A 15,995-nucleotide genomic window follows, 5' to 3' on the forward strand; every position below is an offset into this window, starting at 1 on the left:
TGGGAATGTAGCTAAAGTGATAAAGTGCTTACTTAGCAAATATGACAGGCCTGAGTTCAAATCCCAGGAGAATTCAAAAACAAAAACTCAGAACAACAACATGATTAATTGTTCCCACATAAGCAACCAATTTATTTCAAATTATTACATAATTTTAATAAAGATTTCCTAAAGTACTTTTATAAAAAGTATCCCAAACCTCCATGTCATAAATTCTGAAAATGTCATCTTGTACATAAAACTTCCATAGCTTATAGAGTTTTCATTTACCAAGATGAAAAAATGCCAATAATCTTTCATGATAGATGATTCTGCTCTACTCAGTAGAATCTGTTACTGTGGTGATTTTTTACACGTCTACAAATAAGTAACACCTGTTTTATATACATATATACATCCACCTGCATGGGACAAATTCACCAGTCTACTGGCTTGTATTGCACTTTGTTAAGCCCAAGTTGAAGAGAGTTGAGTTGAGATTGATACAGAGGAAGGCATGCTCTGGGTGAGTGGTCCTCTGCAGTTCTTGTAGCATCAGATGAATTGTAAAAAGCTCAAAGAGCTTCTTGTTACTCCTGAAAAGGAAATAGCATATTACTCAATTATACACATGATATATAGGTTATATATAAAGGTGGAGACATGGCATTTTTTTTTTTTTACAAATACTGGGGGCGATGGTTGAGTAATGAATTAAAATGCTAGAAAACAAAAACAAGTTTTATGATACAGATCTGAGACCAAAAAGTATTAAAAGGGTTTCACAGTCCTGAAAACTATGCCCTATTCACAGTTTAAAAATGAAGAATCTCCTCCCCCAAATCTCCCAGCAGGCAGCCTGAAAGTTAAACACATGGTTATCATAAGTAAACTAGCTTATAAAATGGCACCATTCTGGTTTACCTTTGGGATTAGCTCCAGAATACTTTTTCAACTACTCCTTTCTAACAGCTAGTCAATCATTTCATTTTCCATCAGTAAGAGGCCTATTTTCTAATAACATATGTCTTATTTCCTTGTCTAGACAAGAAATATTTCTTGTCTCCTGGAAGATCATCAAATGATCACTATTCCTCTCTCGCAAGCCAGCACTGTCTTTGGACTTTCTCAAGGCTAGAGCTCTACCACTTGAGCCACAGCACCACTTCTGGCTTTTTTCTATGTAAGTGGTACCGAGGAATCCAACCCAGGTCTTCGTGCATGCTAGACAAACACTCTACCACTATGACCAATCCCTGGCCCCTACCATCTCTTTAAAATAGGATTTATATTTGCTTGCTTAGGCAACAAAACACTTCATGGAAAAAGCATCTGGCTTAAAGGTAAGCTTCCACATGGAGACTACTTTTACTCTTAGCATATTTTCATTATCTTTAAGTACTTGTACAATGGGGTTTCCAGGCAACATGCCAGTTTATAAGTACAATATATCTTGATGGATATCATCCCTTTCATTATTCTATCCTATCCCTCTCAATCCTATTCATACCCTCAATTTTCCTAGCTGGGGACTACTTTTTAAAACTCCATGAATTAAAAAAAAAAAAGAACTAAGTGTTACTGTACTTTCACAGCATCACAGATTAACTACAACAGGCTGCACTGAGACGTTAACAAACCAGAAAGTCATGGTACAGATTCCAAGAAAAGGGAGGGAATAAAATTTATAAGGGTAACTTATAAATTAATTCATGTCACAAGCTGGGTGCTATAGTGGCTCGCACGTGTAATGCTAATTAGTCAGGAGGCTGAGATCTCTGAGGATCACAGTTCAAAGACAGCCTGATCAGGAAAGTCCATGAGACTCCTTATCTCCAATTAACCATCAGAAAACTGTAGGTGACACTGTGGCTCAAAGTGGTAGAGCACTAACCTTGAGCAAAAGGGCTCAGGGCCTAAGTTCATGCCTCACAACCAACCAACCAACCAACCAACCAATCAAACAAACAAAAAAATATGTTACGGCCAGGTACAGAAGCTCATGTCTATAACTCTAGCTACTCAAGAAGCTGAGATGTGAGATGGAAGCCAACCAGGGGAGAAAGGACAAGACTCTTACCACCAACTAACCACCAAAAAGCCAAAAGTTGAATTGTGGCTCAAATAGTAGAATACTAGGTTTGAGCAGAGAAAAACAGCTCAGAGATAGTACACAAGCCCTGAGTTCAAGCCCCAGGATAAGAAAAACACCAAAAAATACCACAACTTGGAAATTAATAATTTATATAGCTGGGTACCTGTGGCTTCTGCCCATAATCCTAGCTCAAGAGTTGAAATCAGAGAAGTTCAATTTGAAGCTAGCCTGGGCAAAGAAGTCTGTGAGATGCTCTTAAATTAACCAGCAAAAAAAAAAAAAAATCAAGTTGGAGGTGAGGCTTAAGTGGAAGTACAATACCATATGTATACAAACAAGCAAAGCATGAAGCTATGAGTTCAATATCTAGTACTAGCACATATATACACACAAAATAATAATTTACAACAGCCAAGCACTATTGTCTCGTTCCTGTAACCCTAGCTATTCAGGAGGCTCAGATCAGAGAATCACAGTTCAAAGCCAACCTGGGCAGCAATTAACTAGCAAAACCTGGATATGAAGGTGTGGTTCAAGTGATGTAGTGCCAGCCTTGAGTAAAAAATCTAAAGGAGAGCACACAGCCCCTGAGTTCAAGTCCCAATACTGGCACATATACAAAGACTAACATGTGCTGGGCCCAGTGCTACATACCTTCAGTTCCAGCATTTGGAAGGTGGAAGCAGAGGATTTCAAGATTGAGGTCAGCCCAGGCTAGCCACATAGTAAGATAATATCTCCATTAAGAGAGGGAGAAAGAAGCCAGGCACTGGTAGCTCATAATGGTAATCCTAGCTTCTCAGAAGGCCTGAGATCTAAAGATCCGGATTCAAAGCCAGTCTTGGCAGGAAAGTCCCGTGAGACTCTTATCTCCAATTAATGACAGAAAAATCAAGAAGTGGTGCTGCAGTTCAAGTGATAAGAGTGCTAGCCTTGAGTAAAAGGAGTTTAGGGATAGTGCCCAGGGCCAAAGTTCAAGCCCCAAGACCAGGAAAACAGAGAAGGAAAAGGAGAATGTGGGAGAGGAGTAAAGGAGGATAAAAAAGAAAGAAGAGAGAGGATAGATAGGACAGGTGAATTTGCAAAGGAAAATACAAGACTATGCTAAATCCAGGGGAGAGAAAATAGCTCAAAAGCTGTCTTTGATTCGTAATTTTAAAACTGGCCATGGGCGGGGAGTTTGGCCTAGTGGTAGAGTGCTTGCCTAGCATGCATGAAGGCCCAGGTTTGATTCCTTGGAACCACATACATAGAAAAAAGCTGGAAGCGGTGCTGTGTGGCTCAAGTGGTAGAGCTCTGGCCTTGAGAAAAGTCCAAGGACAGTGCTCAAAGCCCTGAGTTCAAGCCCCATGACTGGCAAAAATAAAGTAAAATAAATAAAATAAAAAACTAGCCATACCAATATTTAAATCAGGGTAAAGAATAAAATGGAAAAAGAAAGTCCTTGATTCTCACAGTAAAACTCAATCAGCAGCAGTAGAAAATCCACAATAGTTTCCTAAGAAAAACCCCAGTGTAAAATCATCTAAAATTCATTTGCCATCTTCCTCTAACTCATTTGAGTCTGTAATAAGGAATTATAAAATAGTTTCATTACCTTTTTTAAAATTTCACCTATGGCATATAGAGTGCCAATATAGCATGATTAGTTCTGATTTGTTTGCTAAGACTGGCTCTCACTGGCCTGGAGCTAGAACTCAGTGATGGAGCACTTGCCTAATACATGAGAGGTCCTGGGTGCCACCCACAGCACACTGATGCATGTGCACATGAGCATGTACACACACACACACACACACACACACACACATACACACACAAAAACATTAAACTGTTCTTAGATTTATATACTATAGAATTTGTTTTAGCTGAAACAATTAGATGGTCTAAGATGCAGATTATAATCCCTGTCTGTTATTAAATATATGCTCTTTGATAAGTATTAATATTCATGAATCTTGATTTTCTTTCTTTTGCTAGGACTAAGCTTTGGACTCAGGGACTCACAGTTGCTAGTTAAGTGCTCTAACATTTGAGCTTCAACTCCAGCCCTTTCTGCTTTAATTATTTCTTAAACAGGATCTCCCATTTATGTCTTGGTGGACCTAAACTGGAATTCTATTTATGTATTTATGCATAAATACATAAGCCTCCAGGTGTCCACCTCCTAATTAGTCAGGATTACAGGCATATGCCATTGCATGGTTATCTATGCATGGGCATTTTGACTTATTAATAACCAAGGCCTAAATAATGAAATAAAGACTAAAGAAATGATGAAAAAGACATTCTTACTTGATTTTGGACAGCTTCTGTAGAATAATACTGAGCTTTTCCAGGATTTGGAGATCAAGCTTAGGGGTTCTCAGCAACACAGAACAAGTGCGAAAAAATAAAGAGTTGCTACAGGCCTCCAAGAAAGGCTGCAAGGATCCTGCAAAACAAATAACCCATGTTGACTGTGAGGGAATAACTAAAAAGGAAACTTAAAACAAAAACAAAACAATGAGACATATTTATAAGTACTACCTTGAATTTTTTTTTTTTTTTTTTTTTTTGCCAGTCCTGGGCTTGAGCTCAGGGTCTGAGCACTGTCCTTGGACTTTCTCAAGGCTAGAGCTCTACCACTTGAGCCTCAGCACCACTTTCGGCTTTTTTCTATATGTGGTACTGAGGAATCGAACACGGGTCTTCATGCATGCTAGGCAAACACTTTAACCGCTAGGCCAAACTCCCGGCCCCTACCTTGAATCTTTATTCCGTCATATTTAATTTTGAGGCAAAATTATTATTTCAAAAATTAAAACATCACTGGGTGCCAGTGGCCACTCAAGAAGTTGAGATCTCAGGATCACAGTTTGAAGTTAGCTGGGCAGGGAAGTCTGTGAGACTCTTATCTCCAATTACCCACCAAAAAAAATGTCAGACGTGGAGCTGTGGCTCAAGTGGCAGAGTACTAGGCTAGAGCACAAAAGCTAAGGGACAGTACCCATTCCTTGAGTTCAAGCCCAAAGACTAGCACACACAAAATATAAAATCCACTGGTTTTTGTTTAATATTGCAGAGATTATTTTCCCTACTGAGAGACTTCTGTTAACAAACTTCAAATTCCATGCTTGAAAGGAAAAAATAGAATTTCTCAATAAGCTCATAATTATGAATTCATTCAGACAACTGTCAATAAGAAATTTCGGAGTATTAAATTATATTTTTAAAAACACCACAGCTTTTTCTTTGCCTTACTCATTTTACTGTCTTCATTTACTCTACTTACAATGGCTTTTCTGCTAGTTCTCAAAAACACTGCACACCACTGGGTGCAGTGGCTCACACCTGTAATCCTAGCTACTCAGGAGGTTGAGATCTATGAACTGCAGTTCAAAGCCAGCCTGCTGGGAACTACACTAAAGTCCGTAAGACTCATCTCCAATTGACTACCAGAAAATTGGGAGTGGGGCTGTGGCTCAAGGGGTAGGGCATTAGCCTTGGGCTGAAGAGCTCAAGAACAGGACCTAGGCCCAAAATTCAAGTCTCATGACTGACCAAAAAAGAACAACAACAACAACAACAACAAAAAAACCCAAAAAACAACAACAAAGAAAAAACACTGCACATGAGTCAGGCACCGATGGCTCACACCTGTAATCCTAGCTAGTCAGGACACTAAGATCTGAGGATCACAGTTTGAAGTGGGCCTGGGTAGGAAAGTCCATGAGACTCATCCCTGTGGAAATCCCTTCCCATCATGCCACACCGAGTGCAGCGGGTACATGATTCTTCCTCTACTCACAGCCCACAAGCACTGCCTTCTAGTTCCAAAAGACATCTACCAAGTCTAGTGAGATGTCTTTTCCTGCTTTCCTATAATCTTCAAAAAAAAATTGGCATGTAATGGGGCCGGGAGTTTGGCCTAGTGGTTAAAGTGCTTGCCTAGCATGCATGAAGACCCGGGTTCAATTCCTCAGTACCACATATAGAAAAAAGCTGGAAGTGGTGCTGAGGCTCAAGTGGTAGAGCTCTAGCCTTGAGAACGTCCAAGGACAGTGCTCAGGCCCTGAGCTCAAGCCCAGGACTGGCAAAAAAAAAACCAACCCTAAGATACCACCTTTGCCCAACAAGAATGGCCAAGATTTTGAACTCAATGACAGATGCTGGCGAGGCTGTGGAGAAAAAGGAACCCTACTACACTGTTGGTGGGATAAGCTAGTTCAGGCACTCTGGAAAGCAATGTGGAGGTTTCTTAAAGGACTGAAAATAGACCTTCCCTACGATCGCGCCATACCACTTCTGGGCATCTATCCTGAACATCATAACGCAGCTATGTTCATTTCTGCACTATTCACAATAGCCAGGCAATGAAAACAATCCAGATGCCCTACTGCAGAATAATAGATATAAAAACATGTGGTATATACAATGGAATTCTACATAGCCAACAGACAAGATAAAATAATGGCATTTGCAGGGAAGTGGGTAAATCTAGAGCAAATCATGTTGAGTGAGACAAGACCAGTGAGACAAGACCAAAGGAACAAAAGGCGCATGGTATCATTAATATGTGGCTATTAGATCCAAACAGTACAAGAGCCAAGGACTCAATATTTGCATACCCAATGCTATGGACATGGTATGGGAAATATAAACACAACTATATAGACATAAAAATCTATGACTCCATAGACATAATGTTTTATTACATAGATTAATATGTATCTATGACATACAAACCCTCAGCCTAATTTTAATTATGTCCTAAAATCTAAGTGTATATGGAGATTCCCTTCTTGAATACTTGTTTGTTAAATATTTCATTTGAAATATGATGTAAAATCAATGTTAATAAATTAATAAAAAATTGCCATGTAAACATTTTATAAGCAGTGAAATGAGTTTCTCTCACTTTATCTGAGCAAACAGAATATACAACAGAATCTGCTAGAATGTTAGAACACAAGCAAACAGAAAAGGAGGTTCAAATACGTGATGCCTGCAGTGTACCCACAGAACAAATTATTAATGCAAGCTACTAACATCAGTGAAAATCTACACAAAAGGTGAATGTTTGGACTCTCAATGATGTTAGGTACTCAATTGCCAAAAACATTTGAATTACACAGAATAACATGGAGTAACATGTATATACCACAAGACAGAAAAATCACTCCTCTTTAGTCTCTTTACATATAGGAGACAAAAGCTTACTAGATTCTACGGTCATCTGGAGCAGACTGTCAATGACGTTGGATAAAAGCCCCTTACTGGATATTTTCAGGTGACTTAGTATTACTGGAACAGCTCGATACTCCAAAAACAATAATTTCCCTTCATCTGTCTTCAAGTCCAAACAGAGAGAATCAAATGCTTGAGCCAGATAATCAGCTGAAAAACAACAAAAAATCACCTGTTTATCAGCAGGTAGTCAGAAAAAAAAAAGGAAAAAAGCATCATCATAGTAACAAAATCAAAGATATACACAAGTTAAACGATGGAAAGATCAGAGGCTAAATTTAGACGAACATCCTCTTAATTGGTTAGGAATTCAAATGAGAGAGAAGCATTATGTTATTGTAAATTTCATTTAGCATTTTTGAATTTTAACATTATAATAATAAGCTTACTTTCTTATGTCAAGAAAAACTGATGGGGGGAGGGAAATGGGTACCAAGACATGTGAAAGGGTATCAATGTATGTGAATTAATGCACCTTCTATCTGGCAAATATCATGTAATCCTTTTACTAATTACAATAAAAAAATGCAAAAAAAAAAAAGAAAAACTGATGATTCATACTACAATAGGATAGCAGTGTTTATATTCTATATACATGCTTCTAGACATCTGAACATTAATATCTATGCTACCTTTGCTATCTATTTTAAAATATTACTACACAAACTTGCCGAATGAGTTTTAAATAAGGTTTCCTAACTCGTAATAAAGAAAAAACAGCCCATTCCATGACAACACAGGAAGACTGCTCCAGTGTGCTATTTTTATGTACATCTATCATTAAGAATGGCAGCAAGTTGGCCCAGCAAAGTGGCTCGTGCCTGTAATTCTAGCTACTCGGGAGGCTGAGATCTGAGAATCATGGTTAAAAGCCAGCCCCCGAAGTAAAAAATGAGAGACTCTTATCTACAATTAACCAACAAATGGGAAAATTAACCAAAAAATGGGAAGTGGGGCTGTGGCTTCAGGGATAGGGTGACAACCTTGAGCTGGAGCTCAGGTACAACACCAAGGCCTAGAGGTAGAGTGGTAGCCTTGAGCTGAAAGGCTCAGGGACAGCACCCAAGCCAAGTTTAAGCCCCATGACCTACAGGGAAAAAAAAAAAGAAAAAAAGAAAAGAAAGAAAAAGAAAGGCAGCAACTTGTGGGCCAGGTACAGAACTCACGCCTGTAATCCTAGCTACACCAGAGGCTGAGATCTGAGGATCGTGGTTCAAAGCCAGCCCAGGCACAAAAGTCCATGAGACTCTAATCTCTAATTAATCACCAGAAAACCAGAAGTGGTGTTATGGCTCAAGGGTAGGATGGTAGCCTTGATCTGAATTGCTCAAGGGAGGGCGCCCAGGCCCAGAGTTCAAGTCCTACAACCAACAATGGCAGCAAGTTTTACTAAGGCCAGCATTATAATGGTGCCTGCAGAATTTAGGTCACAGAAACTCTCAAGATGATCCATGGATGATTTGCACTAGTTTTTTTTTTTTGGATTAATGTAAATAAAGTATTAGATACTTGTATCATTACACTTTGTATGTGTGGGGGGGCACGTACCAATATCAAATCATGAACACAAGACCTAAACTTGGTAAATGTGAGGTCTTAAGACTCTGGGACCCAAAGAAAAGAAAAGAAAAGAAAAATCTGGGCCTGGGAGTTTGGCTTACTGGTAGAGTACTTGCCTAGCATGCATGAAGACCTGAGTTTGGTTCCTCGGTACCACATACATGGAAAAAAGCCAGAAGTGGTGCTGAGACTCAAGTGGTAGAGCTCTAGCCTTGAAAAAGCCCAAGGACAGTGCTCAGACTCTAAGCTCAAGCCCAGGACTGGCAAAAAAAAATCTCTAAAATTTCTCTCTCTAAAAAGCATCTCAGCCAATCTGAGCTTGGCTTGCTTACTCATGGCTGGGACTCTTGAGGCATACCACCAGTCTGGCAATTGTGCTTTTAAGTGTGTAAATAACTGTTTCCTAAACACTTTCTACAATACTATTCAAAGGAACAAGAACTTGTTACTGTTTATATGCTACCAAGTTACTTTTCCTACTGACATTTCAGCTTAAAGAAGGCTCAAGAGTGCCTTCACAATCCCTAAGAACCACCAAAGGAAATATTAAAGAAACCAAATCCTAATTATGAGGAATCTGAAGTAGGGAATAACTTACATGTCATTAAGATATATATGAAAGAATTTTGAGAAGTGAATATGGCCCCTGGACTAATTTACAATGTACTTTTTTAATGTTTGGCAGAATTTAGTTCAAGAAACACTACTTATTCTTGTAGTTAAAATAAAACAATGCAAACCAGGCTCTTGAGGCTCATGTCTATAATCATAGCTATTCAGGAGGCTGAGATCTGAGGATCGAGGTATGAAGCCAACCAAGGCAGAAAAGTCTGTGAGTTGCTTATCCCCAATTAACCACGGGAAAAAAAAAAACCCCAAAAACAAAAAAACAGAAGTGGAGCTGCAGCTCAAGTGGTAAAAAAAGCTCAGGGACAGCACCCAGGCCTTGAGCTCAAGCCCCAGGACTGGCACAAAAATAAAGGAAGCTAATAAACATTGCAAATAAATGAATATTAAGTTAAGCAGAATTGTTAAGATTCTGCTTAGACTTGCCTTATTGATTTTTTTTTTGACAACACAGGCAAAAGTATATAACCTTGAATTCAAATTCTTTACAAGAATAAACTTTATCACAGTGCCACCTTCTGTATTTCATACAAATTACTTATTAATACATCATCTGATAGGCTTAAATTGAATATTAAAGTGTTTTTGAGCTGGTATTGAGGCTTCAACTCAGGTTCTCAAATTCTTGCTTGGCTTTTCCACTCAAGGATGGCACTTTACCACTTGAGCCATGCCTTTTCTTTCATCTTTGCTAGTTAACTGAAAAGCCTCAGGGATTTGTCTACCCAGACAGGATTCACATCTAAACTCTCAGGTCTCAGACACTTGAATAATTAAGATTACAGGCATAAGTCACTAGTGTCCAACCTGTCTTTTTTCCACCATTTAGCACTGAAATCTTACATATTGTTTTTGGGTTTTTTTTTTTTTTTTGCTAGTCCTGGGCTTAAGCTCAGGGTCTGAGCACTGTCCCTGGGTGTTTTTCTCAAGGCTAGGGCTCTACCACTTGAGCCACAGCACCACTTCCAGCTTTTTTCTATGTATGTGGTAGAGGAATTGAACCCAGGTCTTCGTGCATGCTAGGCAAGCACTCTACCACTAGGCCAAACTCGCAACCCAATATTGTTTTTTTTTTAAAGCAACTACTCATGGCTCATTCCTATTATCCAGGCTACTAAGAAAGCTGAGATCTGAGGATCATGGTTCAGAGCCAGCCTGGGCAGGCCAGTCTGTGCAACTCCTTACTTCCAATTAATAACCAAAAAGCCCAAAATGGAGCTATGGCATAAGTGGTAGAGGGCTAGCCTTGAGCAAAAAATTTTGGCTGGCAATGTGGCTTAGCAGTGGAGTGCTTACCTAGCATGCGTGAAGCCCTAGGTTCAATTCCTCAGTACCACATAAACAGAAAAACCTGTGAGTGGCACTGTGGCTCAAGTGGTAGAGCAAGAAAGAAGTTCAGGGACAATGCCCCAGTCTTGAGTTCAAGCCTCATGACTGGGGGTGGGGGGAAAAAAAAGCTCAAGGACAATATCCATGCACACACATGAACACACACACACACACACACACACACACACACACACACACACACATTTTATAGTTTTTAATGGATATTGGGTTACTTTTAAAGGATGATTTTATTTTTTAAAGTTGTGACTTTAACTTAATTTCTCTAAAGATTTTCTAAAAATGAAATTAATTTAACTCCTGAAGGCTTTTTGGGGGACACTAGAGTTTGATTTCAGAGCCTTACACTTTGCTGAGAAGGCACTCTACCATATGAGCCACATTTCAGCCCTTTTTATGAACGTCAATTCTCCTGATACCACCTCCTAAATAAGTTGAGCTTACAGACATGGCCACTATGCCTGGCACTAAAGACTAATTCTTAAAAATTTCAGTTATCAATTACAGCAATACATTTACTTTCATTTATGCTAATTAGGGGGGAAGTGGGCTTGAACTCAGAACCTCAGCTTTTTTGCAAGGCTAGTCCCTCTACCACTTGAGCCAAGCTCCACTTCTGGCTTTCTGGTTAACTGGAGATAAAGAGTCTCACAGACTTTTCTGCCCTGGCTGGATTTGAACCACAATACTCATCTGAGACTCTTGAGTATCTAGGATTACAAATTGCAGCTTCTTGAGTAGCTAGACTGGTTACATCTATGTTATATACACTCAAATGTAACCTATTTTAATTCTTTACAAAAGAGTAATACTGTTAATCAGTATGATTCTATTTAGTTACTGTACTTATCTTATGGTAGATTTTAAGGTGATTAGAAACTCTCTGCAGCAACTCTCCTCACAAGGTGAGCTGTACTACCCTTCTTTGGACTCTAGGCTAACCTTGAGTTGCAAGAACTCCCTGAAGTCAGACATCTAGCACTGAGATCTCCCATTCTTCCACTAGACATTCTTCTCCTGTCTATGAACAGGTCTGCTTGAGAGGCCAATGAAGAGCAAAGGAGTCCAGAAAAAAATAACCACTGTTAAATATAATGTACCACACTCAGGTGATACTGTTAAGGGTTCAGAAAGATCTGAGTCTATTTCCTGACCCTTAGTTTGGTCTTTTGTAAAAATGGTTAGGGCTGGGTGTGGTAGTACATACCTGTAATCCCAGCTACTTAGGATTCAGAGACAGGAGAATCTTAATTTGAGGCCAACCTAAGCAAAAAGTTAGTAAGCCTTAAATCTCTAAAACAAGACTAGTACAGTGGTTCATGGCTTTGGTCCCAGCAACTAGGAAAGTGAGGGCAGAGGTCAGTCTAGGCAAACGCAAAAGAATCCGAAAAACAACTAAAAGTAAAAGAGGAGTAAGTCTCAAATGGTAGAATGCTTGCTTGTAAATCCCTAAGTTCAACTCACAGTACCATCAGAAAAAGATTAACTGTAGTGAATAAATCTGAAAGAACCAAGAACAAGGACTAAAACAATGCTAGCAGCAGAGTAAGAGCTCAGTTGTGGGTTTGTCAGCTATTTTCCCTTAATATTATTACAAGCAGCACATTAACATTTTAAATTTTGAACTTTTTAAATGATTTTCTTGCAATGAATCCCATTAAAAGTGCATTTGGTGGCACCTGGGAGCATAATGAACCTTAAAAATGATCATTCACAGCACAATGAAAATCAGACCAGTATCCTCTCAGTGATACATTATATTGCATCGTTTTACTTTTATTAGCATAATGGCTACACATTTCATTTCAGATTTAGTATAGCACAGTCATTAACTCACTTGAGCCATGTCCCCATTTCCTACTTGGAAATAGGATCTGGGGTTTTGTCCTGGCCAGCCTCAAACCTTGATCCTCCTACCTCAGCGTCTCAAGTAGTTGAGATAATGAACACAAATTACTAACCCCAGGTGATTTTTGTTGTTTGCCTTGAACTCAGGACCTGGGCTCTGTCCTTGAGCCTCTCGGTGCTCAAGGCTAGTGCTCTAGCTCTTGAGCCACAGCAATACTTCCGGCTTTTTCCTGTGTATGTCGTACTGAGGAATGGAACCCAGGCTTCATGCATGCTAAACCAGCATTCTACTACTAGACCACACTCCCAGCCCCACCTTGTTTTAAAAAAATAGGATCTTGCTAACTTTTTTAGGCCAGGCTAGCTTCAAACCAAGATTCTGCTTATCTTTTCAAACTAAAGGCTTCATTTTCTCAAATCCAGAAAATAAAACAAGTTTTTATTGCTTTCTTATATAGTATTTCTCCCGATCTGTGTACTACAAACATCCTTGAAAGCTTACCTTGAGTGACTGTTTTGAGAACAATTAAGGTTGATAAAAATCTCAGTTGCAAATTGGAACTTTTGAAGAAAACAGCTGTCTTTGGTTTGTTCTCCACAGAATGCTCTAAAGAAGTATCATGAATTCCTTTAATTGTTACTCCTTTAAATATGTCCTCACCCAATCTCCTCAATGTTGATGTCAAAGTTGAATGCTATTAAAAATATGTACAATCTTAGCAAGAACAGGTTACCTTTCTAGTACAGAGAACTATCAAAGAAACAGTTAGGCTTTATGCCGAGTTCATTGTTCCACCATCACTCACAACCAGCTTCTCAGCTGCATCTGACCATGCATGCTCATTAAGTGATCATCCAGAACACGCTCACTATGAAAATGTTTCTCACTGTGAAAAACATTTTAACAATTACAAAAGAATAAATTACTGGGGTGCAAACATGGAGAGTTTTCTTAGAGGAACTGAAGTAAGAAAATGGGCAAAATAGAGATAATGGCATTGAATGATCTCTAAATGGCATTGAATGATCTCTAAAATGGCATCGTACTTCATGAAAATCTACAAATCTGTTAGGAACCTAATAAGACTGCTCTTTATGGGAATGCTCAAGCTACTAGACGTTGCCATTATCATGACCCAATGCTTGTATGTTATAGTTATAATGGTTTTCCCACACCTGTACTGGAGTTTGTGAACAACTCGTTCCCATTCAGTACTGGTTCTTCAGATAACAGGTTTTATCTTTTTAATTTGTAAAACTAATATTAGAAAGATATACTGAGGTGACTTTTATTGCCAGTCCCAGGGCTTAACTCAGGGCCTGAGTGCTGTCCTTGGGCTTTCTCAAGGCTAGAGCTCTAACAGCTGAGCCACAGCACAACTTGCAGCTTTTCCTATGTATGTGGTACCAAGGAATCGAACTTGGGCCTTTGTACATGTTAGGTAAGAACTCTGCCAAACTCCTGGTCCCATACTGAGGTGATTTTAAGGACCAAAAGCCAATGGCTGTGTAGTGACTGGCACAAACAATAGAATCTAATTAAACTACACTACCAATATGATTTTAATATCATTAATGAGTAGTCATATACAAGTTTTAAAACCTTGAATTAAGATGACAATAAAAATACTTTAAAATTCTTTTAGTAGTTAATGTTAAAAATGACAAGATTATTTCTCGGCTGGGTGCTGATGGCTACCAGCTACTCAAGAGCCTGAGATCTGAGAATCAGGACTTGAAACCAACTCAGACTGAAAACACTATGAGATTCTTTTTTCCAATCAGCCAGCAAAATGCCAAAAGTGGAGGCATGAGGCCAGGAGTTTGGCCTAGTGGTTAAAGTGCTTGCCTAGCATGCATGAAGACCTGGGTTTGATTCCTTGGTACCACATGTAGGAAAAAAGCCAGAAGTGGTGCTGAGGCTCAAGTGGTAGAGCTCTAGCCTTGAGAAAGTCCAGGACAGTGCTCAGGCCCTGAGCTCAAGCCCAGGACTGGCAAAAAAAAAAAAAAGTGGAGGCATGGTTCAAGTGTTAAGAGTGCCAGCTTTAAGTGAAAAAGTCAACGTAGAGCATAAGGCCCTGAGTATAAGCCTCAATACTGATACCAAAAAAAGTAATAAAAAAAAAATTAACACTAGGCTGTAATCCCAGCTACTTAGGAAGTAAACAAAAGAGGATCATAGTTTAAGGACAACTCAGGCAACATTAGTGCAGGACCCTACATAAAAAAGGAAAAAAAAGAACTACAGCTAGGCGCAGTGGCTCACACCTGTCATCCTAGCTACTCAGGAGGCTGAGGTCTGAGGATCAAGGTTCAAAGCCAGCCCGGGCAGCCACACCTGAGACTCATCTCCAATTAACCACTAGAAAATGGGAAGTGGGGCTTGGCTCAAGGATAGGGCAACAGCCTTAAGCGGAAGGGCTCTAGGACAGCTCTCTGGTGGAGTTCAAGTCCCATAACCCACAAAAAAAAGAAAAGAAAAGAAAAGAAAAATGACTACAAAGCACCACACCTGCATCCAGTTGCCAAGTATTCCCCCATCCATCAATAATAATAAACAAAATACACATACAATAGTTTAGGCTACTGTTAACACAAAAGTAAAAGTTTTTTTTAATGTGTGAATAATATTTAAGATTTCTTGCTAATTAAACAAGAAGAAAAATGTCACCCAGATTTTACCTGTGGACACTGAAAACAAGCTAGACCCACAATCTCCAATACTCAATCTAAAAACAGACATCTATCCAAGAACCAGAAAGAGCTAAAACTAAATGAAACAAGGTAATATCTTTCAACAGAGCAGGCAAAAAAAGAATCATTTAGTTGGAAAATAAAACAGAATATAGACAATCTGAATAACCAGAAATAATTGGGAAAAAGAAAGCTTCAAGGAGGAAACAAAAGATAATCAAAATAAATAAATATCCACCTATGTAAATTTTCTCAAAAGAAGGAAATACAAATAGGGCTAAAACTTCTTGAAATTTTTAATGGCTAATAATTCTTCAAGTTTGGAGAAATGCAGACAGACTGAAGATAAGCAAATGCCAAATAGGTAAGTCCAAAAAGACCCTCACTGAGAGACAGTTACCTATAAGAAGCCTACAGTTTATAGTATGTGTGGCAAGACAGGAGAGGGAAGGAAGAGGGACAAAAAGAAACTAGCAATAGCAGTTTCAGGTCTAAGACTGATTTGTACAGGATGAAGAACTTCAGTTTTGTTTTTCAGCACATTTTGTTAAAGAGACTATCCTTTTGCTAACATATATTTATGGCTCCTTTGTCCAAAAAATAAAAATAAAAAATC

General features: G+C 38.9%; 1 protein-coding gene across 5 annotated transcripts in view; it reads right to left on the bottom strand.

Annotated features, from left to right (window-relative positions):
- Positions 1 to 404: 404 nt before the first annotated feature.
- Ccdc138 (coiled-coil domain containing 138) overlaps positions 405 to 15,995 on the bottom strand; it is a 39,380-nt gene continuing 23,789 nt past the window's right edge. For 4 of the 5 annotated variants that reach the window (XM_090336267.1, XM_090336268.1, XM_090336264.1 and 1 more), the window contains 4 exons: positions 13,188 to 13,380; positions 7,277 to 7,453; positions 4,370 to 4,508; positions 405 to 575 (listed from right to left, as the gene is read on the bottom strand). In XM_090336267.1, coding sequence (XP_090192393.1) covers positions 425 to 575; positions 4,370 to 4,508; positions 7,277 to 7,453; positions 13,188 to 13,380 — 660 coding nt within the window. In that variant the 3' untranslated portion in view covers positions 405 to 424. The remainder of the gene's footprint in view (positions 576 to 4,369; positions 4,509 to 7,276; positions 7,454 to 13,187; positions 13,381 to 15,995) is intronic. The other variant, XM_090336266.1, reaches the window with a different exon arrangement.

The sequence above is a fragment of the Megascapheus bottae genome, chromosome 7 (genome assembly GCF_031878675.1).
Source record: "Megascapheus bottae isolate mThoBot1 chromosome 7, mThoBot2.hap1, whole genome shotgun sequence".
Taxonomy (NCBI): Eukaryota; Metazoa; Chordata; class Mammalia; order Rodentia; family Geomyidae; genus Megascapheus; species Megascapheus bottae.